General features: G+C 43.9%; 1 protein-coding gene across 9 annotated transcripts in view; it reads right to left on the bottom strand.

Moving 5' to 3' along the window:
* AKT1 (AKT serine/threonine kinase 1) overlaps positions 1–22,161 on the bottom strand; it is a 72,358-nt gene that overhangs the window by 28,524 nt on the left and 21,673 nt on the right. For 6 of the 9 annotated variants that reach the window (XM_040557441.1, XM_040557444.1, XM_040557442.1 and 3 more), the window contains one exon: positions 6,329–6,457. In XM_040557441.1, coding sequence (XP_040413375.1) covers positions 6,329–6,457 — 129 coding nt within the window. Of the gene's footprint in view, positions 1–6,328; positions 6,458–7,291; positions 7,311–9,233; positions 9,253–12,502; positions 12,522–22,161 lie in introns of those variants that run through there. The other 3 variants (XM_040557446.1, XM_040557450.1, XM_040557449.1) reach the window with 3 other exon arrangements.

Raw genomic sequence — 22,161 nt, 5'->3', positions numbered from 1 at the left:
GTCCACGTTCGGTCGGCCAGAGAGGTAAGTGGAAATGTGATGGGATGATACAGAAGCCATTCAGGCTCAGGTCCGATGCTCCAAAGGTCACCCAGAGCAGAACACATGGGCAAAGTCAGCTGATACTGCGGCTATTACAGCCACTGAAATTAAAGCCAAGCCTCTACGATCCCTCCCTTCGACTTTCCTGTCATAAAATCCCGTCCTCAGCTCTCAAGGAGTTGCTGGAGAGCGCATTTGGTCATTTTTCAGGGACCTGACGAAGATTAGACTCTGGCGGAAAGCATTTCCAGCCCTCAAACACTAGAGGGAACATCAAACTGCAGAGGCACACCCCAGAAAAGACCCCATCCCAAACCCCGCCGGGACAGCTGCCACTCGGATGCCAGATGGACACGCAGCCAACAGTCCACAGCCCTGCCAGTAAACACCACCTAAAAACTCCATGGAGACGTGGCCACATTCAAAAATACCACCTTCTTCGTAAAAAAAATACTCTCAAGAGGAGAGCATGAATTTTGTTTTTAGGAAAAAATATCACACCTACTGTTTTAAGCTTCACAGGGTAAGATGAGCAACTATCCTTCAAATCTTGGCCTGAACCACGCACCCGATAAAGGGTACGCTAGCTATAGAGCAACCAAAACAACACCCTGAAGTCAATGAAGTGATAACAGGAGCCAAACCATCACATTTCCCAGAAATATAGTAATAGAAACTCCAATGCTAATTAAACAGCTCCTGCTAAAGCAAACTCAAAACAGTGAGTGGAGGAGGAAAAAAAAAAAGGAGGGAGAACCATTCTTCCATTAAACTCTCTTCCTTGCAGCTACCGAACCCAGAAGTTCACCGTTATTTGGCCTTCAGGTTCCAAATCAACTTCCAACCAAAGAAAGAGGCACTATAAAGACAAGGAGAAATTCCTGCTTGCTCCTAGAGCTACGAGCATGCTCCACCTTTAGCAATATGCAGTCAAGGACAGAATCTCTCTGGAACAACAGCCCGCATTAGTAAGGCTACACTGGTATCGTGAGGTTTATTTTACTATTGTGAAAATGTAGAGTGCTCAGTTTTAAATTCAAGCTCTTAATTAGCACCAAGATAAAATATTTACTGCCGGTGTTTTTGGGTGCTGTATTTTTGGCAATATATTTCATGCCTCATTTGCTGCTGGAGTTACAAGCTTTACAATGAGTAACTTTGCATTTTTCATGACAAGAAAATCTAATTTTTCTTTAATAGCACGCTGAGGTTACACCGCATCCTACTAAAGCACCGCAATTAGATAAGAGAAAGTTTATTAATGAGTCATGAAAAGGTTTTAGTGTGATAAACGGCACTCCTTTATTCACCGAGATTAAAGAACCTCCACAATTCGAGGCGGCCGTGCCTTCGCAGCGCTGCGTCCCAGCAGCCTCCATCCTCCTTTGCAGAACGGCAATTAATGCTGAGCACAACTGCAGGAGCTGGCACACACCAGTAAGCCCACTTCTGAGAAATTTAACTCAAGAGATCTCATTCCTGCTTCAAGACCTGCCACCTTAGCCTAGCTGCTCTTCATTTTTTTTGTTATATCTCCCACTTTTGCCTGCCTGCCTAACACAATTGGATTACGGCTGGGGTTGTCCTCTGTGAACCTGCACAATGCAGCCACAACAGATACTGAATGTGGCTGAAGACTCACATACAGAAGAAAATGAGGCTATTCCTAATCTTCTGCAACCCCAGAACTGTTCCCCTTTACTTATCCAGCAGTGCAACACTACGAAGAAATAAACAGAGAGGTTTTGTTTACTTTTTTAAAGCAGCCTCTAGCTGCACATTTCGTACCTCAGAATAAATACTCTGAAGTAGCAGTATAGATATTTGAACCAATCACGAGCTCCAAACTTTAACCATTTAATTTCAGCAAAATAGACCACAGGAGGCATTTTCTGTCACGGAAGGGGACCAAATAAATATCACCGCTTTTCCCCTAAATCAGCACTGTCCATCGATATTTGTTAAGCTTGCTGATCCAGCAATCTTTAAGGCATACAGCAAGACGAATAATAGAGATTTGTCAGTTAATAACCACTATAATTCAAGTATGTCACATAGAAGTGTTTTGTTTAGTGAACAATATGCTGTCTAATTACCCTGCTCAATCATAACAGCACATATGAAGAAATACAGAAGGCTTTATTTTTGACTTGCCTTACCAAAGTGCTGTACCACTCAGGTTTCAAAAGTTTGAAGCTACCACATTGTTGTACATGGGGAGAACCAGCTTTTATCAATGAAACAAAGAAGCAGGGGGTTTCTTCTTTTACAACTGACTCTGAACTCTTTCCTGTAGCTGGAAAGCTAATGCACCACCAAACTTGTCTCTTACCATCACGTACAGCAACATGCACCGCTACAGCAGGGTGCAACAACAGACCTGGCATTACATTAAGTCTGATTCATGGCACGTTTGGGGGTATCGTTTGGGGCATAAAAACACGTCAGATACAGGCTGATGGTCACTTACCCACTTTGAAGACAGTTTTTCCTGTCAAACAGGCCAACATATGTATTCTCCTTTTGCAACACAGTAAGTACTATAAACAGCAGCCTGTTAAAAATGATTTAAATTGCTCTAAAGAACCTCTTGATTCTTTCCTGGCGTTTGGTCTTTTAAAGTAGGACAGAGAAATTGTTCCTAACGGGAATAGACACCAAGGCATTCAAATGTAAATTACCATTTTGTATTTGAAAGACACTTAGTATTATCCCAGTGACTTTCTAAAATGTCACAATATTTGCTTCCCCAGCACTTAAGCTAAAAGGCAGATTACTTGTGATGAAAGTGTCAAACTCTGCTCCCTATATAATGACATCACACTTTAAACCAATAATGTCAAGAATCCTTCCCATTCCTGCTTTGGTTTCCTTAAAGAAGGAGATGAAAAGGAAGAAAAGGCCAATCCAGGAAAAAAAAAAGGATGAATAAATAAAACTTTGGAAAGTGGAGCAGGAATACCATGTTGAGGTGCTCCCTTTCTGCAGGCACCACCGAACAGATTACCTCCCAGACAGCTCAGCATGGCAAAAGTGAGGACCTGGGAGCCCTGAGTTAGAGACCCGGACTAGGGCAGCCTGAATAACAGGAGACACCGAAAATCTGCCCTATGATCTGGTCGTCCTGTGCCCTGCGATAAACGCCTGACTACAGACACGCAGCCCTGTCCCAAAAGGAGGGCTCCTTGTTGAGCAATTATGTTTTCGGCTGTACAACAAAACCACCGCAGTCCGCCCTCCTTTTGGACAGCCAGAGGAATAATCCCTTCTTTCTAACAGGAACAGCCACTCTCTCCGTGTTGTTTTTCACTATATACTGCTCTTCTCAGCTATACGGTTTTAAGGGCTTATAACCTAATGGGCAAACATACACGATAATCTGAGATTACAATCAGTATGAAGGCTACTTATCCAAGAGATTTACAGCACAGGCTCTATCAGTTATTTATCTGCTGGTGACTCTGGAGCATAACTAACTAGTTAGGTACAGGCTTTTTATTCCTTCTGCCTCAGTAGTGGTGGAGTAAGGAACACGAACACAAATACGACTCAAAAAAATCACAGTTAAGTGCTAGGCACCATCTTTGAGAAGTTTGAAAAAAATCACCAATAGGTAACTTCCAGGGAAAATAAACTCCTTAAACGTATCACTGAACTATAACCATATATACATGGCTATTTTAAACTGGAAATTAGGTGGAGAAAAAAGAATTAAAAAGTAAGAGTCTCTCTTTACCACGGGGGTCCTATAAACAGGTTTTCAAAGACATATGATCAAAACCCTCTCAGATTGAAAGGATAGGGCTTAAGACAAAGAAGAGACTACTATATGATTGTCAAACACATGAAAAAATCCTATAAAAGGAAAGTACATTCTGTATTTATTGCTACTACTTTTTTCCATACCTGTTAAGGGAAAAGACAGAGCATCATTAGCTAATGTTACTGTCCTTCATTGAATATTCCCTACCTCTCACGGATAGCATCTCACTTAATATGAATTTTACATTGCAAATGAAGAGTCCCCTAGTAATGGGGAAAAAAAAAAAAAAAAGAAATAAACTTTTACTTGCAAACCTAGAGAAAGCCTACATTATTTTACAGCATAAGAGGGTAAAAATTTTAATCAGAAACATGGAACCACTTCCAAAGAACAGACTGACAGAGACAGCCTGCCATCTCATTAAAAAAAAAAAAAATCTAGTTCACTAATTAACAAAAAAGTCAGGGCTATCATGGTCACATTAAAAAAAAAGAAAGGAAAAGGAAGATTTTTTACAAAGCATTTAAGCTAAATCCCCTCCCACTTTCACTAGCAGAGCCTTCTACAGTGCGAACAGGGCGATGCTGCTCTGGCCTGAGCGCTCCTCCAGAGCTCACTCCTCTCGTGCTAACCCGACAAGTTAACTCAAATGAAAGTACGAGGCAAGCAGGTTCAAAGGGAAAAGCCGTGCTGCAAAACAAACCCAAGTGATACAAGCGTGGCGGGTACCGAGGAGGGAACCGCAGCGCATCGGATGCTACCAGCGCTGCGTGCCAGTACCTATATGAAGAATTAAATCCTGGTGAGGCAACAGCTGCTTCAGTGAGGGCAAAACCACAAGACTGACTTCTAGCAAGGAGGCCTTCCCCACAAGCATCGAGGCTTCCCAACCTGCTGCTGGCTCACCAGATAAGAAGCACTGCTAAGAGCATCCCTCCACCTCCCACCCTCCCCACGCCCCCCCTTATGGGGGCTACACCTGATTGCATTGGCATGTGTCTCGTCCTTTTTGACAATGCTCTGATACCATGGAAACAAACGTGTTTATACATAAATGCCAAGACTGACAGGCTCAATTTGCCAAAAAAAGCAACATATCCCTGTTGTGAAAACCAATTTAAGTTAACTCTTTCTGAAAGCAACTTGGACATAGAGAAGGCAACCGACGCATCCTTTTTTTATTCCTTAGCAGTGAGCTGCAGTAAATGATTATCGGAAGAAACAGAGCAGCAACAGAATGGAAGTGTCCTGCAAAAAAGTGCGTTTGTTAAAAGCCTCTGGCTACAGACCAAGTGCCGAATTAATGTATGAATTAATAGCATTCTGCTGCCTTTCTTTACCTTCTTGATCCATAAGGAGATACCAGTCTAAGGAGTAAAGTACCGTGTCATTACTGAGCAGACAATATAAGGCAACTCTCTAAATGAGACAAAAATCCCCAAAGCACTGCTGGCATTCTGCACTGAAGCACCAGGCAACAGCATGCCCGTGATTTTTTCCCATCATCAGTCAGAACAGATATGTGTCGCTACCGGGGAAAAATGAACATTTACATTAATTCCTAGCCCTGTCTGGCCCTCTCCCATGTCCAAGGTGTTCTAAAATAAATCTTCTGAAAGGTCATCCACGAAGATGAACCCCGTGCATTTCAAGCTACCGTGTGACAAAAAGGGAAAGCCCTCTACCCTTCCCTCTGCCCAACTTCACTTCCACTAGTCATCAGAAACAGATCACTGTTAATAACAGGTGCCACAATGATCTATTTTTAAGTGGTGGAACGAGACACAGGCAGATCATGAGACAGGAAAGATTAAGAACAGGAGAAAATAAAAGCTGGAAGTATACAGAGAAAGGTTAAAAACATGAGTAAGAAAAGGAAATTATCCTCAGGTTCTTCTATCACATCCTGTGCTGTGGCACCTGAGCAAATTCGGAAATGTTTGCATAGGACAGAGTGCAGAGGTTAGGAGATGTTATTATTTCCAAACCCTTTTGTTGGCTCTAATAAAAGAAATATGGTTTTGTTTTCAAGATTAAGAAAAACTGAGTAGGTTTTATTAAAACCAGTGCTTATTCCATGTTCTCTTATGCTAACAATCAAGTAACTTTGATCTATGTTAATGCCACATGCACCCAGACCTGGTGGCAGAACATAGGATGAAATACTTCAGCTGTGCCTGCCTGCCAAGTACCACTCACTTGGGTTAATTTTCACTTTCAAGCAACCTGCTGAATATCAGACATACAAACCATTAACCAATAAACCTGTTTGATTCCATAACCAGAGAGAGTACATCAGTAGAAAACTGAAAAAAAGCAGAGCATCAAACCTACAGATCATATTCATTACTAAGAAATGTGTATTTTGTTGCTGTTGTTTTTGTTTTGTTTTTATCTGAAACACGTTTAGTGTTTAGATATATTAGTCTGGGCAGACTTGAACGTTACCGATGCAGATTCCCAGTGACTGCAAGAAGACACCAACCCCCCAACTGGATGAGGGAGCATGTAAAAAGCACTTACGAGCTACCGAGAAGTTATTTAAAGGCGATTCCCGCTGGTCGACATCCTGCGGCCGCTCCTTGTAGCCAATGAACGTGCCATCGTTCTTCAAAAGAAAGTACCGCGGCCTCCATGTTTTTATGTATTCTCCTAGAAAAAGGATGGGAAAAGGGAGAGATCATCAGAAAACGCCCCAAAACACTGACTCGCCAATATATGCATTTTTAATATTGAAACTAACTCCTGACATAGCAGCAGCTTTAAGAACATTCAGTTCATTCTGATACAAACAGTGGAAAAACACAGGCACTGAGTCAGACATTGTTAGCGATGCTAACCATAAGAATGGGACTTCATAAAAGGTAAACAGCTATGTTTTGTTCTTCTATCTATTCCTCTTTCCATTCAAATTCTGCAACATCTGCCTTAAATGCATTTTAAATTTTAAAAAAATCAGAGCAGATGTCCTATGTATTATTTTTGCTATTGTCATTTTTCATAGTGACAAGTGGAGAAATTTTTTTCATTTACATTTTGCAGCGCAAGTATTTTAAACAATGGGTAATTTACTAATTAGTCAACTGCTTTATCAAACCAACAGTCACTTTTCGAACATAAAAAGATAATTCTCTGCTTAAGTTACATAACATCACTCACTCCTCTCACAACATCTCAAGCATGAAACATGAGACGATATATCACAATATGAAGGGGGAAAACACGGGATGATGTATAGCCACCACGAAGAAGAAAACAAACATCTATTCAGAAATATTCTCCACCTTGCTTTTTCAGAGAACACATCCCTTGATCGCACCACGCTACTGCTCATCTGAGTAACACAGCGCAGGTACCGGGCGCGTGACTACTGCAGCCATGCTCTAAATCTCCAGCAGTACAAGAAAAAAAAAGTTGATAGAAACTTCAGTTACGCTTATTGGAGTTACTCGACTGGGCTTCAGGGATGGAAGACTGGGGTTCTACCTGTCTCACTTCTGGGTGACTTTGTCAATGTGCCTCAGTTTCCCTTTTCTGGTGATCTCCAGGTCCCTAGGTCCTGCAGTGACATTTCTATTTGGCTGAATAAAAGAAGCCTCGCTCGAGGTGCTGCCCAAATCAGGGCACCGGCCACACTTCAACTTCACCCATCCCCACCAACAACTGATTTAAAGAGAGGTGTCCACTGCAGAAACCACCCATAGCTGGGCACCAGCTACACCCTCCTCCCTCCAGCGTGGTTTGTTGCTTGTTTGTTTGATCAACATGGGGAAGAGGACGAGGGAGCAGGCTAGAAACCAAGCGTCTTTCAGGTCTGCAGCAGGAGCAGGTCTGAACACCGCACGGGACTGCGCTGGGAGGGCTGGTGCCCAGCGCCCACTGCCTCACCTGCCGCCAGCCTTTCAAATGGCTGCCAAGAGCGGGGAGAAGAAAAGGCTCCCAAGGTTTGCTGGCCACAGCAACCTTCTGCTGCTCGTCCCCTTCTCCCAAGCCCCGCTCACACCTCCTTTTCCTGCTGCTCGCGTTCCTCCCTCCGCAGGTAATTTCTCTCCGGGTGCCGTGTGCGCTGCCCCGGGAACTCCCCTGCAGCTGCTCCTCTCCCCGCAGACCTCCCCTCCTTCTGGGGCGCAGTTTCAACCCGTTTCGTGCCAGCTGTGCAACTTCTCCCTTCAGCCTCACACTTGTGTCTGCAGCACGCAGGGTCACGCACAGCCCCAGCATCCACAGCACACACCCCCGGCTATTGCTTCCGCCTGCCTAGCCCATTGCTGGGCTTTTAACTTTCTACTCTAAAGCAAGAAGCTAAGAGTTACCGAGTTACCCTTCAAATAACATCCATTTGCTCTGATAAAACAGAGCAGTGCAATGACACAGGCGAGGAAGACGAGAATAAAAGCAACGAGCCCAAACCCACACAGTCTTTCTTCTAAAGATGCCTGTTGCAGCTGCAAGTGTTATGCTGACCTAGAAGAGCTTGACAGAAATGTCACCGTCACTTCAGGAATTTCAGAAGGACTCACCTATAGCATGTCACGGCATTTATAGGCAAGGCAGTAAATGTAGAAGGTTTTGTTGTCGTCTTCATAATTCTGACCTTAATTAAAAGCTGAAAACTTTCTGGGATCAGCAGGAGATTATGAAGCCTTTCACGTTTAAATTATCAGTCCAACTCAGCCCAGATCAGGGAGATTGGAGTAATCTCATTACTATTACACCACAGATGTAACTACAGGGATAAGAAAACCCACAGCGTGCTCAGCCCGGCACTTACCGGGGAGGTTTGCCAGGTAGGCAGGTGTCGGGACTATCGCCGGTTTGGAACACACTGCCGCATACCCGATGCGTTGGCATTTTCTTCTCTTGCACTAAACCAACCCAGCAGAGCTAGGAACCAGCTTCCTTTCCCTTCTCATACCTGCATTTATGACTAAATATTGGATGGAAACAACTGAAGAGGGGCAAGTTGGAGAGTCTCGCCTCATCTATGCTACATCTTCCCAATCAGTATTTACAGAGGAGATATTTTTTTCAGATACTCTGGAAATATCTGACCATTTTCAGTGAAGCATGCATAATTTTAAACAAAACAACACTCCACTGTCACAAGGGGCTCCTCGCACCTCCTCTCCTTCATCCTATTTTATGTTTTATTAGAGGCTTTTCTTTGGCTCTTATACTCTCTTGCAGCTTTATTCCACTGATCTGTTTGTGTTGAAAAATACATCATCTAACAGAATTAATCACATAGTCCTTAAAATGGTTCATTCCATACACACACACACGGAATACATATGCACGCACACTGCATCATCCTCCGCACTCGCTCTTCTCTTCACTAGTTATCATTTAGCACTCGCTCCTTCTGCATGCGAGACCAGTGATTTCGTTACCATTTTACAAGGATCACTCTACTCAGACCTTCACTTACTTTAGCTGGTTCTGGTTCCTGATCCACCTTTTTAATTTGCAAATAAGTAACAGAGTTTTAAACTTCCTTTTCCATGTTTGGAGCTTTATGAGTCTGGTAACATGGCAAGCTTACCCGTTATTGATTATTGCTCTTGCCAAGGACAGTGTGAGGCACACTGCAGCATCTGCAGCATACATTTTATTATATAACACTGAGGTTATGCTTCTGCATCTTGCAGCAAAGTGGCATGACACTGCCTTGTTTGCGATATCGCAGTCAGGTTGGTTATCCGTAAGCCTAATCTTTTATTCAAGCCTGAGCAAACTCTCATTCTTCTCCAGAAGTTCTGAAACGCAGACTCACCAAGAAGTCATCCAGAAGAAGTATGAAGTGCATATTCCTAAGAAACTGGATTACGTTCCTACGATTACCTAAACCATTATAAACACTATAAACTATCTGGAACCTATGAGAAGGATCAAGTTGTTTGTGGTAGCCATTACAAGCATTTTAAGCACAAAACAAGTTTGTCGATACAGACAAAAATAATTGCGTGCAACTGCTGTGGCAAAGCTGATTGAAAAACGTTAACACCTTTTCCTTCCTCTGATATACTCAATAAGCTGCCATGCCTGAAGAGTGAACTGAACTGTTTCAATTCTTGCCCTGTGATTTTTGTTCCTGTTGAGGCTTTGTTTTTAAGGACCATAAGCAAGAAGTTGCTTGAAGTCACCGATACTGTTAGTTACGTAGTCTTTCTAGAAGAAATGTACCAAGTACAGTAAACGCAAGCATGTGTGGCAGATGCTATTAGACAACACTTAAAATAATAATAATAACGATCCACCATGGAAAAGTGAACGATTTACAAAGCAAAACATTTTTTCCTCTGTGATTCATTGCTTGTGTAATGCCCTGGCAGAGCCTTCTTTGTTTTCAGTAACAGAACGCTAACACTGCAGACAGAAGAGCAAAAGCATGGGTTATAAATCCTCCATATAAAATCCTGAAATCAAATAGACTCCTCTATAACTTGCTGCCTTTATTATTTAAAATCTTTATGTACCATTCTGTTTACTCAAAGCAATTTTCAAGTTGCAAAGATTCCCAAACTGTACATAGCTGCAAATACACACGAAGATTGCTATAGACCGATTTCGCTTTATTGCTTTGTGTCTGCCCCCACACACTGCACATTAAAATACTTAATACACACTTAGAATGTAAATCCATCTCATGCCAAAAAAAACTCTCCACAGTAACACACGCTGCAGAGCACCCTTATGCCTGCATATTTTGGAAAGTTAAGCACAAAACTCTTCTGGTTCATGAAAAGTTAATTCTACCGAGGATTTACAATACTGCGGGGTTAGGTTATTTTCCTCTCCTCTCCCCAACAGTATCTCACCGAATCTGGAGCTGTCTACCACTGATAGAGTGTCTAACATCAGAAACAGCTGCCACTCCCTGGGAAGCTTACGGGGTAAGTGGAGAATAATGAGCAGCAAGCACCAGCAGAACAAAAGAAAATCCATCTTTATTTACCAACTGCTGCATGCTTGTTGCTGCATCAAGCTCATTCAAAGCCAGCACCACACCCTTTAATTCAGAACAGACTATATTTAAGACGACTCTGCTTATTTTTTTAATCAACTCATACATACCGATGGTTTAAAAAAAAAATCATTAGGTTAACCGAGTCAGCATCCAATGATGTCCCTGATACTTACAGGAGTGCTGGACCAACTGTTAACTTTCCTATGCCCCAAAGTCACCAGAACAAGCCCAGCAGCGCGGAGCGAAAATGAGGTCTCGGTTATATTAAACGCGCTCCGTCGGCTACCGCAAATCTATGGGTAAATAACGCGTTATGCTTTCTGCTTTGAGCATCAGAAGCGGCATCGTTAATTACAATTAAAGTTAGCACTCAAAATATTACAGCGCTTAAGTTATGCAAGCCTCCGGTACGTTCCCACACGCTCCGAGGACACGCTCCGTGCCTCGATTGTGCGGCACTCAGCCATCCGAGCGAGACACCGAAGTTATGCCAACTGCAGCGCTAATGTGCCACTGGTCAAAGGCAGAGTGACTCATTTCTAGAACTTCAATGGCAGCGAAAAGTGGTCTGCATCCTGTCTGCCTAATAAGGCTTCGGCGAAACAGATGCCAGCTTCCTTCAAGACGCGAAGCTTTCGGAAGCTGCCATCTCATGCGCGCTGGCACGTCTGGAGAGCGGAGCGCGGACTTGCAGTTAGTTTCTGCTGGTCGAGTAAATAAGTGCCCACTCCCTTACAAACCAAAGCAGGTTTGAAAAACAGAAGGGAAAAAAAAAAAAAAAGCAGGGCTTGAAATTCTCCTTTGCATTTCTAAAGCACTCAGAAGAAAGTGAAAGGGAATGACGCCCTTTCCAAGCACAGAGAGCTAATTCTGGACTATAAATACTTGGTACTAAACAATTAAGCACGGCTAGGGTGACCCAAATGAAAAATCTGAGTTTGATTTTTATTATTTTTTTAAATAGCTGCACAGACATCTCCCAGGATGGTGCAGCACTCTTCCTTTCCCTCCCCAAACTGTCAAAACAAGAGATTTAGAAACAGTGCCAGGTTTTAGGTAGCTTGGGGAAAAGGAAAAAGGAAAAAAAAAAAAAAGCAGGGCATGCTAATGTCTTTCCCGACACGCTTGCGGAGAGCAGAGGACCTCTGGTCTGTCTGCCTATTCAGAGGAGTACAGAAGGGGGCCAGTTCTTTGATTATTTCTTTTTTTGGTCACTCTGGATGCGTTCTCAGCCCTTGCCTCCAGCGTACAGCTGCGGACGCGCCGCCCGTGCCCTGCATCTCAATGAGGCGGCTCAGACTGCAGCCCCGGGTGCTCCCCAATGGGGAGGTCAAGCCTGAGTCAGCAGCCCGTCTGCAGCCGCCCGGCTCCGCGCCTTTCAGCGCCCTGGCGGGGACCCCGGAGGCACAAGGAGCTAATTCAGGGCCCGGCAAATCCTCTCCCCGGCTTTATGGTGACCCGCTTGCCGTGCAGCTGGATGGATGGCAGCGCGGTGCAGGCGCGACGGCGATTGACGCCTCTGCCAACAGGTTACGGAGAAATGCAGCCGCCGCCTCCTCCTCCTCCGGCGTGGCTCCTGCTATTCTGAACCGGCGGCCGTTTCTCACGCTCGCACAAAGCTCCGATATACGGCACCTGCTTAATTATCATATCTTCAGGGAATTTGGGGAGGGAGGGGAGCAAGAGGGAAGCTGGAGGTGGGGCAAAGGGGAGTGATTAAATGGGCTCACGCTCAGCCTGACAAAGGAAGATCTTCGCACCGTATTCAGACCCGAGCGCCTTCCGAGCCAGCAAGCTGCAGCCTCTCTTCACCTGGCACCGCACATCTGTAAATTAACTTTAGAGAACAAACAGCGTTGACTTATCGCTTCCCACAAAGCTACGCACGCACCGGGCAGAAAAATAGGTGTATCCGAAGCCACCTCTGCCTTTTGTTACACAACAGCTCAGAAGTAAAACACTTCACGCCGTCGAGAAAGGGATGCTCTGATTCACGAAGCTAGACCATGGGAGAGATCAAAAGCCAGATTATGGGGAAAGGAAACCAGATTCTCATCCAATACTACTTTCACACAGGGGATGGACAGCTACCCCAGTCTCTGATTTCACCTCTTTCAAAGGGTTTGGAGTTTGAAATCACCAGCCAACACCACTACAGAAGACACCTCTGTATTTTTTTTTTTATCACTGTATTCCAACTGTGTGGTTATATAAAACTGAAACACTGACGTTTACCTTTTTTTTTTTTTCTGCTGAATTTCAGTTTAGAAGGTCAAAAATGTTGCCATATTGCTTACAGCAATCAATTTAAGCAATACCAGATATTCCCAGAGGAGTGAAAGAGAATTAATCAGCATGTAAAAAAACTCCTTACTCCTACCTTTGGCACAGCTTAGTCAGGCTAGTCCTAACCTACAGCTGTCTCCAGCGGGAGAAGATGTAAATGAAGTTTCATTAAAAACAGCAGTTTTAAGGATAGCTTCATAAATTACAGGAAGATATAAAGCGATTTCTTAAGCTATGCTGAAAATCTCAGAGTGAATTTCATCTCCATTACTTCATGGTGGGAGCAAAAGGACTTAAATGCAGCATGAGGTGTCCAACACAATTAGAGACATCTCTTCTGCTCACAAGCACCTACAGGATTTTAACAAAATAAAAGACTCCTGTAACAAACATAAAATGCCATCACATATGCCTCTGCTTTTGATAGGTGCCCAACTCTCTCATTTTTATAAATAAATAAAAATGACAGAGGATGTGTCAGATTCACTGAGCTGAATTAAACATGCTTGGAACAATTATTTCTCCCCAAGTAATTTCTACCTTGACACTTGATGGAAAATAGCACAAGCAGCTAACGAGGCACTTAGGCAAATAAGCCTCTGCGACTTTTTAAATATCTTCTCTTAGAGGAAGGAGGTACCTCCAACTATTCCTTGAGCTCAACGTGAAGTTAATACAATCAGCATTTCTGTAAATCAGGCTCTTAAACATGCGGGATGTATTTATAAAAGGGTGTGATATAATCCTCCAAAGATTTTATGATCTCAACTAAAAACACCAAGCACAAAAAAAAAAGAAAACCACCAAACACACCACACCCTGGTACATTTGAACAAGGAAGAACTTTTCTATACATCACCCGAGAGCCGATTCCATTATTTTCTCTCTTAGCACAAGCAGCCTTAGCAACAATTCCTACACTTATCTGGAGAGATGTCTTACGTGAACGTGACACAGCCAGTTTTGTTTTTCCGCAAAATCCTGTCTAGAGACTGACGGATGGTGCAAATGGGGACAACCCCAACTCTGCCCCATTAAAAAAGGCTGGGAGAAACGAAGGCTGAGGTGAGCGCGATTGTATGACGCATTTACGCTTTGTGAACATGAAACCTGCGAAGTACTCAGCGGAGGCTCACCATTAAAATCCCCAAGTTCGGGAGGCCGAGCTGGTAACTTGGAGGTGGGCGCACACGGGCACAGGGGAGGGAAGAGGCAGGACGCAGCCGCGCACAAATCACCCGCAGCGAGGGCTCGCGAGTCCCCGGCTCGCTCTTCCAGGCTCACATTACTGGATCATTGTGTCATTTACAAAAGCAGATCAAAACCTCGGGGAATTGTAAAGAAATGGTGAAAAAAGCCAGAGGACATTAGAAGAGATTTATGGAAACAACAGCTTTTCTAAAACAGATAATACGGACCAACTTCAGAGGCGGTCTGAAACAAAACAAAACAAAAAAAACAGCTCTATTTGTAAAAACTAAACTGCTGAACTTGGACTTTTATAAATAAGCATTTTATGGAGGGTAAGAAATTAACACATCGTATTGTTATCCCTTAGCTTCTGTTTTTGAGTCCTAATTCTCAGCATAAATAAATACACAACGTCGGTTTAGGCCACTCGCAATAAAAACTCAGGCAGTAATGGTGTGACCATGTTGTGCATCAGGATATTTCTTTAAAGTGCCAAGAAAAAAAAAAATCAATGCAGAATTTAAAACATATTTACACGAACAGTTACTGGGTAAATATTTCATAGAAAGATGCGTAAGAGCCAAGGTAGGCAAATATTTCAATGGCAAAAATAAGCAATATAATAAAGGGGGAGCTGTTTATATGGCCAGGGCTAATCTGGATTTCCCTTCTTCATTTCCCCACTAGCAAGCCTGCAAAACCCTGGAAGAGCACAGTGAGACCAAGTTAGTTCTAATAAAAAGTTTCATTTATCTTGAGCCATTTAAAGGCCGTCAAAGGAAAAATTACAAGCACTTCCCAGAAAGTGAGTTCTAATGTTTGTTATCATGGCAACCTCCTCGTTTCTCCTCCAAATTTAGTATTCTAAGACAACTTGTATTGAGTCACTACCCCGAACTCAGCAATGAGAGTCTCCTTCAGATAAGCAACGGGAGTGCCTGGCTCAATTCAGAGGAATTTTGCAAAGTAACTTCACTGCATACTGCACATTTACCAGAGCAACTTCATCAAAGGGTAACGCGAGAGCAAACACTCATCCGAGCTCTGGTGCTAAGCTCCACCGAGTAACACAGGAGTAAGAAACCTTGCCAAGGGTCCTCTCTGCTGAGCAAGAGCAAAGAGGGGGCAGCCTGCCTGGCATCAGGGGAAAAAAAGGAGTTGCTTCGAGGCACCCCAGAACTCGGTACAGCCATAGGAAGCGCCAGCAGCTTGAATGTACAGCTGGAAGCGTGGCATCCCAGCTATCCTTCAAGGCTTCACTTGAGCGGTGTGTATTTCTAACAGTCCCGAAGAGATCCACTAGGGCCAGCTCGGTGCCTGGGCTGAGATTTGCCATCGCTGTGGAGTAAGTCCCACTCTGCTGCTGCACCAGGGTCACAGGCTCCGGCAGGCACATTTCTGTCACCTTCGACACTGTTAAAGTTATTTTAGTTTACAATGCACAGTAAAAACATTGAGTCTGAGTATAATCAACCAGAAAAATTCCTCCTGGATTTCAGCGGTAGTTCATTGCTTCTGATATTGAAATGTACATACGTACTACTAAAACATATTAACATAAGCGTGACTATAATTTTTTAAACCCCAAAGCCATCTATTCCAATAAGCTCATAATACCTCTGCCTAACAGCTCCAAGCTCCAGGAGAGGTGCACTCCATCCATTTACACAAAAACCTGTCTCTTACTGAAGGAGGAATGAAAGATAACTGATGCAGCTGAATAAAGACCCTCCTACCTTGATAGCATTATCATGAATCAATTTTCATGTTGCAACAGCATCTTGGCACATTAAAGCTACTGTACATTAAGCAGCAGCATCAAAACAGAAAAATAGAAGGTATACACCACACAAAAGCAGAAAGGAGATGTGATAGTGTGAATGATGTTTTCCAGCCTGTAGTGCCCTATTGTTTTGGGAACACATCACAAAAATTTGAGCCTCCTCTTAAAACTGCTCCTATTCCCTAGGAAAAACAAACGTCAACCACACCAGCCCTAAGCTCACACTGCTTTCCGTGGGCAAACCTAGCACTTGCCCAGTGGGGTTTCCAAGGGCAGGACTGCTGTATCGGCCCCACTTTTCCTTCACACCTGATCTGCGAGGCACAGGACACCACGCGGCTGCTCCTCATTGCACATCCCCTTGACCACCTGAATCCCAGAAGCCCCACCCCATGGCCACACACAGTCCACTCTCTGTAGTTCATATTCCCACTCTTACCCCCAAAGAATAGGGCAAACAAACACCAAGACACATCCCTCACCTAGCTGGGTTACAGCTACCTTTTAGGTTTGTAGGACAACTTGCAACTACAGCAGCTGCCCAGGAGAGTCAGATACCCATACTTTAAGAGTAACACCACCGAAGAGCAATAAATAAAGCTTAAAACTTGCATTAAAAAAAACAACAAAAACCTACAGGTCACCTGGGGTAGCATTCCTGAAGAAGGTCACCTGGGGCAACTTCCATGCCTCGGGGACTTCTGCAGAGCAAGGCACGTGTACAGCAAAGCCCGCGTGCAAACCCCACTTTGCAGTTCAATGCTTTGTGCATGCCATGCATGAAGCATTTTCTTCCACGAGTCCCCGACCCAATGCCATCACCTCATGCGGCAGCTGCCAGGGGTTCCTGGACAAGCAAGGCCACCCTGGAAACCCTGCTGTTGCCGGCAAAGTGGGAAGGGAGCTGGAAGAAAGCAGGAGGACAGAAGCCACAGATGCAGAGGGGTGTACGGATGGGCTGAGACGTGGCTACTGAAGCCTCAGCCCACCCTCCTGGTCGTGGATGCTGTAAAATTCAGATTATTTCCAAACTGATGTTTTATTGCAGTTATTCCTCCCCTGCCCACCCCCCACAATGAAAATAAAAAATTAAGATCGGGATTACAACGTCACTATCAACCCAAGAGACAAAAAAGGTTTCCAAGCAGCAGCCACAGCACACTTGCAGTAGTTAATCTGCAATTTTCATTTATCCACTGAACGCAAAATTGATTTTTGGAGTGGACAGAGCTTCTTGAAAATTATAGTTTTCTACACAAAGCCATGCTTGGGCACAGAGCTTGGAAGCTACAGGTAACACCACGAAAAAAAAGAAGAACAAAAGGCCCCCAAGTAGTGTACTGATGTCATATTTGGTAATAAAAACACAGTTCAACTACAAAATTAAGCACAGCCCATTACTGGGTCACTATCATTAGTCTGAAAATATTCTTCCCTGCATACTTTTCCTCCCCTCGCCAGAGAATACCAATTTCCTACTTTAATCATCGTCCCTTTTCCAAAAGAAATAGCAGCCTTCTTAAATAATAAGATGCCTTTATTGTTTAATCAGAAGGCAATAAAAGATTGAAGTGGATTTTTAATCCAAGCTAAATGTCTCTGTTATGATAGAGTTTCCCAATGAACCTTAAATCACAAGGTTCCCAATTTAAGGTATAAAGCCTGATTAAAACTGCTGTTGCTTTGCAAAACTACTGTTCTCCCCTGCCCCCATTATTAAAAATGCAGCCCAAATCGCTGTTTTCATACAGAAATGTGTCCAATATTGACGGCAGTTCTGTGGAAAATTCTTGATGGCCTTTGGGGATTCTAGTAGTTAACCAAAAGGTAAAACCTACAGTAATTTATCATACAAAAATCAGCTGCTCTGCAGCTCAGGGCTCACGTTCCACGCTTTCAGTAGGATTTCTACAGAAAGGAGGGGTCAGGGGGAGGAGGATGATTAAGTAGCTTCATTTGCAGTCCTCAATTCTTTGCACCTAGTTCATGACAAAACACAGGATGGGGAAAAGAGCAGCTACTGCACTCTACATACTTCTTATTTCATCAGGTATGCTTGTTTTAATCTTTAAAAAGGAAATTATACACAGTAAGCTGCAAAAAGGCTTAAAAGGATGAAAACAGCAGCCAAAGCCAGACGGGGTGGGGGAAGCCAAAATAATTGAAAAAAGATTCTCAGCATTACGAGCGCCGATTCCTTTTCAGAAGAAAGAGATGCAGCCAGAACTCCCCCCTCCCTTTGTGCTGAAGTTTAATAAACATTTTCTCCAAGTTACCAATTTTGCGAAAATCGCTGGATAAACACTTGCGTTCACCCAGCTCCGTGGCCCCGTGCCAAATGTAATGCCAAACTTCCCAGTTGCAAAACGAGCTGTTTTTACACACCAAAGTAACCACACAGCAGGCCTGTGGAGTCTGAAGACAGCTGACAGAGATGACTGTTGCTGTCCCCCCATTGCACCGACATCCATCCAAATACCAACATCTGCTGTGCTACAATTTACTTTTTACACAACATTTAGCAAAACAGTGCCTCTGACTGCAGCATCATTAAGGAAGTAACAACAAATAAATCGCAAAGTCCCATCAGACAATTGTAAAATTAAAGCGTAGTTTGTCTTGCGTACGCTGAGCTTTAGTTCAGATGTATTTGACTTCAGAAATAAGCAGCATTAGAATCAGTTTTCTTTTATTAAGCGCACACGACAAAATGCTATGCGCTGTGACAAGCGTAATCCGTCATTACAGTGGAAATTACAGTTTTGAGGATATTGACTTGACTCAATAGACAGCAAAGCAGATGTCTGCAAGGCATCCCGGCCTGCCCACTACAATCCCAGCAATCCAAACTACTAAAAGGATTAACGCTATGCCTTGAAGCATAAGAAGTGCACTTTCAATTCAGGGCCCGCTCCCTTTTAAACGCTCCCAACGCATATTTGTGCTCGTGAAGTAAGGAATTAACATTCCTAGAAACTCAAGCGACCTTCTCTCGAGAAGCAGCACAGAGCGCAGCGCCCGGTGTGATCGGACCCCGCTGCACAGAGGCGGGCCAGGGCAGCAAGTCCTCTCAGAAAATTCGTAGCCTGGGGGTTCAAACCCGAATTTAGGCTCCTAGGTGGAAGCCGGGTTTTGGTCAGAGGTTTCATTCCGGTGCCCACCGTGCAGAAGTTGTGACAGGAGTGACGCCATGAGCCAACAACCGGCGGCCCCAGGGCAGTCGCCCTGCAGGCCCGTGCCACCATAGGCCCTTCATGTCCCAGAGGCCTCAGCCATGGCTCCTGGGCCGTAGCTGGCACGCGAGAGGAGGACAAGGGACTCGGGATCCTTTACATCAGGGACGGCTCACAAACACGATCCTTCCCACCTCCTGTCCTGTGGTAATTCTACGAGTGCAAAAAGAAGCAAATCAAAGTTTCTCATGGCCTTTTGAAAAGCAGATACTGAATGGAAAATGTCCACAAAAAACAACTGGAATTCTCTACTCGGTATCAACTCAGGGTTTTTTCCTCAATCTTTCTGTTCCTCGCCACCACCTTTAATATAAACTAAAAACTGCTTAAGTTACAAAAAGTGTTTTATATACAATATATATTTTTTTTGTGGGAACAAACACTCCCCCTCCATCTCCAGACAACGTGTCTCTTCAGAACAACAACACACTGAACGCTCAGCTCAAGACACAAAAAAACTTGGCAGGCTGCATCCCAAAGCAGTTTCACCAAAACAATACAGTTTCCCTCAAATCACTATCAGCTTAATAGTGGAAGACAATAATATTTCAGATAACAGAGGCGGCAAACGTTTTGGTAAGTTCAGTGGACACGCTTTATACAATTTGCAGATAAAAACCAGTCAACAACCAAAGCTAGGTTAACGAACGTGCTTAACTAATTTGGTGTTTAAAGAAGTCAAGGGGTGAGGCACTTAAATACTGCTGGGGGGTTCAGCCAGTGCTGATCTGTGACAGACGTTACGATGGGGTACGTCAGTGGTGGGACGCAGAAGATGCCCTGCACAGCACAAACGAGATCCTCCTCTCCTGAGGTAAATACTACACAGCACTTGCACAACAGGAGTCAAGGTCCATCGGAAACTTATCGGCAGATTTGTTCCTGTGCAAACTTTAGGTTCAGCCTCAGAGTTCAGCGCTGAAACACTATTTGTTTGTTCATTTATCCCCTGGCACGGTTGGCTTTTTGTCAGACAGATATATGCCACATGCAAGTCGTTTCCCAACCTCTCTGCTCCACCTCCCTCCACGCACTCTGCGCACACTCTGACCCCTCAGCAAGCATTGTAGCAGAGGAGGAAGTGTTTCTGATAGTTTGCATACTCTTCACAACAATTTTATTGCAGGGCATAAATGTGTTTTCCGGCTCCTGAGCCCTTCTTGTAACAAAGCAAAACAAACAGAAAATCCACCACTTTCCAAACAGCTGAATGCCCCAGATCCAGCAGCAGGAAAGGAAAGGGGAGGGAAGAGGTGTAGAGGAAAGGAAGGAGAGGATGGATTACACCAAAATTATTTTTGTCCTGTTCAAGTGGATAGGCAGAGACAACTAAATATAGAACTTATCAAAGCAGGTGAACAAGGAAGATGACATGAGCCCCAGGTTTCGCAGAGCAAGCAGTAAACGAAGTACATTCCTACTTCCTGGCCCAAGAAGCACCCCTAAAAACACTGCAATTGGCATGGGCAAGATTTGATTGAATAAATACTCAACTCACTGCAGCCTCCTTTTTGGACATGGTGAGCAGATAGGCTTCCTGTCTCTTACCTGTTTGTACTATACAAAAACAAGCACAACAAAGTCCACGTTAAAAACAGAAGTACTGCACTCCTCTGTGGTGTCTTTGGACAGAAATTCTTCAGAAGAAAGCATGTTTGCATGTACATCTGGGTAATAAAGCACCACTTGAAATCAAACATTAAGGAATGTTATGTTGTCAGTGGCAACACAAAGGAAGTGGTTTCTATGAAATTTAACCAGTTGGACAATTGCTTTACTCTGGTCAGACTGCAGTCCACTTCTTGCTCGTAGGAACCACTAGATTAGTTTGAATTTCACAAGTGAAAATCCATTCATACCTATTTTTAACTCCTTCCAGCACGTGAGTCGGTCTGTAACATACACCGGGTGGCTGCTGCCAGAAGCACTTACTCCATTCAGTCCCCGTGAGTAGCCCACACGAGCAAATACACGTAGTAAGTCTTGCCCAGGCTCTCAGAGCCTGCAGCCAATGGTGCAAACAATAGCTTTTAGTAAGGACATTAAGTGTTTTGCTGGTATGCACACAGTATTCGAGCAAGGGAACATTCAGGGAAAAGACATGGCACCAGTCATGACTTGAGTGAAAACCACTCGCATCAGGGCTGTAACCTACCGCTGGGCTTAAAGAACAGAAAGCTTTTATGCGGAACATTTCCCTTCTTCCATCTGTGCCCCCAGTTACCACAGCATCCAAGAGCCCCACGGTCTGAGCTGCATTTGTCCTCACAACATCCCTGTGAAGTAGGGAAGTGCCGTTATCACCATGTTACAGATAGGGAACTGGGGCACAGAGACATAAAAATAGCTTTATCCGAGATGATCGTATAGGAGGAAGTCTGTGGCAGAGCAGGGGAGGACTGGCTTCGACTCTCAGTTCCAGGACACCAATACGCCAGCCACCTCCTCAGCTTCTGGATGCTCAGCCTGCAGTTTGACCTGCCTCTCTGCCCTGCACAGCAAGGTATGGGGAGCGCCTACCCCTTTTATTAGCAATGTTTGCAGCCTAGCAAAAATGGAGCAGAATATCAGATGCAGGCACTGTTTGCATTCAGAAGTCCAAATGCAAACAAAGAAAATTTCCAAAATAGTCAGCACTATCCTGGTATTGTGGGAAAAGGAAGGAAGACACAAAGTTTTCAAAGCAGAAAAATAAAATAATCCATGACAGGTCATAAGTACATTTTCAAAATAATTAGTGAAAGTTTTAATAGAAAGCTGGCATTAGACATGCATCCTTCACAAGCTTTCCTGCTCTGGAGATTTGGGGTTGTAAAACAATAAGAAATAAAAAATCCCTTTGGGACTGCAGCTATCTCATTTCAGACACAGATCTAAACACAGATCTGATGCAGAT

Source organism: Cygnus olor, chromosome 5 (genome assembly GCF_009769625.2).
Source record: "Cygnus olor isolate bCygOlo1 chromosome 5, bCygOlo1.pri.v2, whole genome shotgun sequence".
In the NCBI taxonomy this organism is placed as follows: domain Eukaryota; kingdom Metazoa; phylum Chordata; class Aves; order Anseriformes; family Anatidae; genus Cygnus; species Cygnus olor.
The sequence above is the reverse complement of the archived record's forward strand: the minus strand, read 5'-3'. Positions and strand labels throughout refer to the sequence as shown.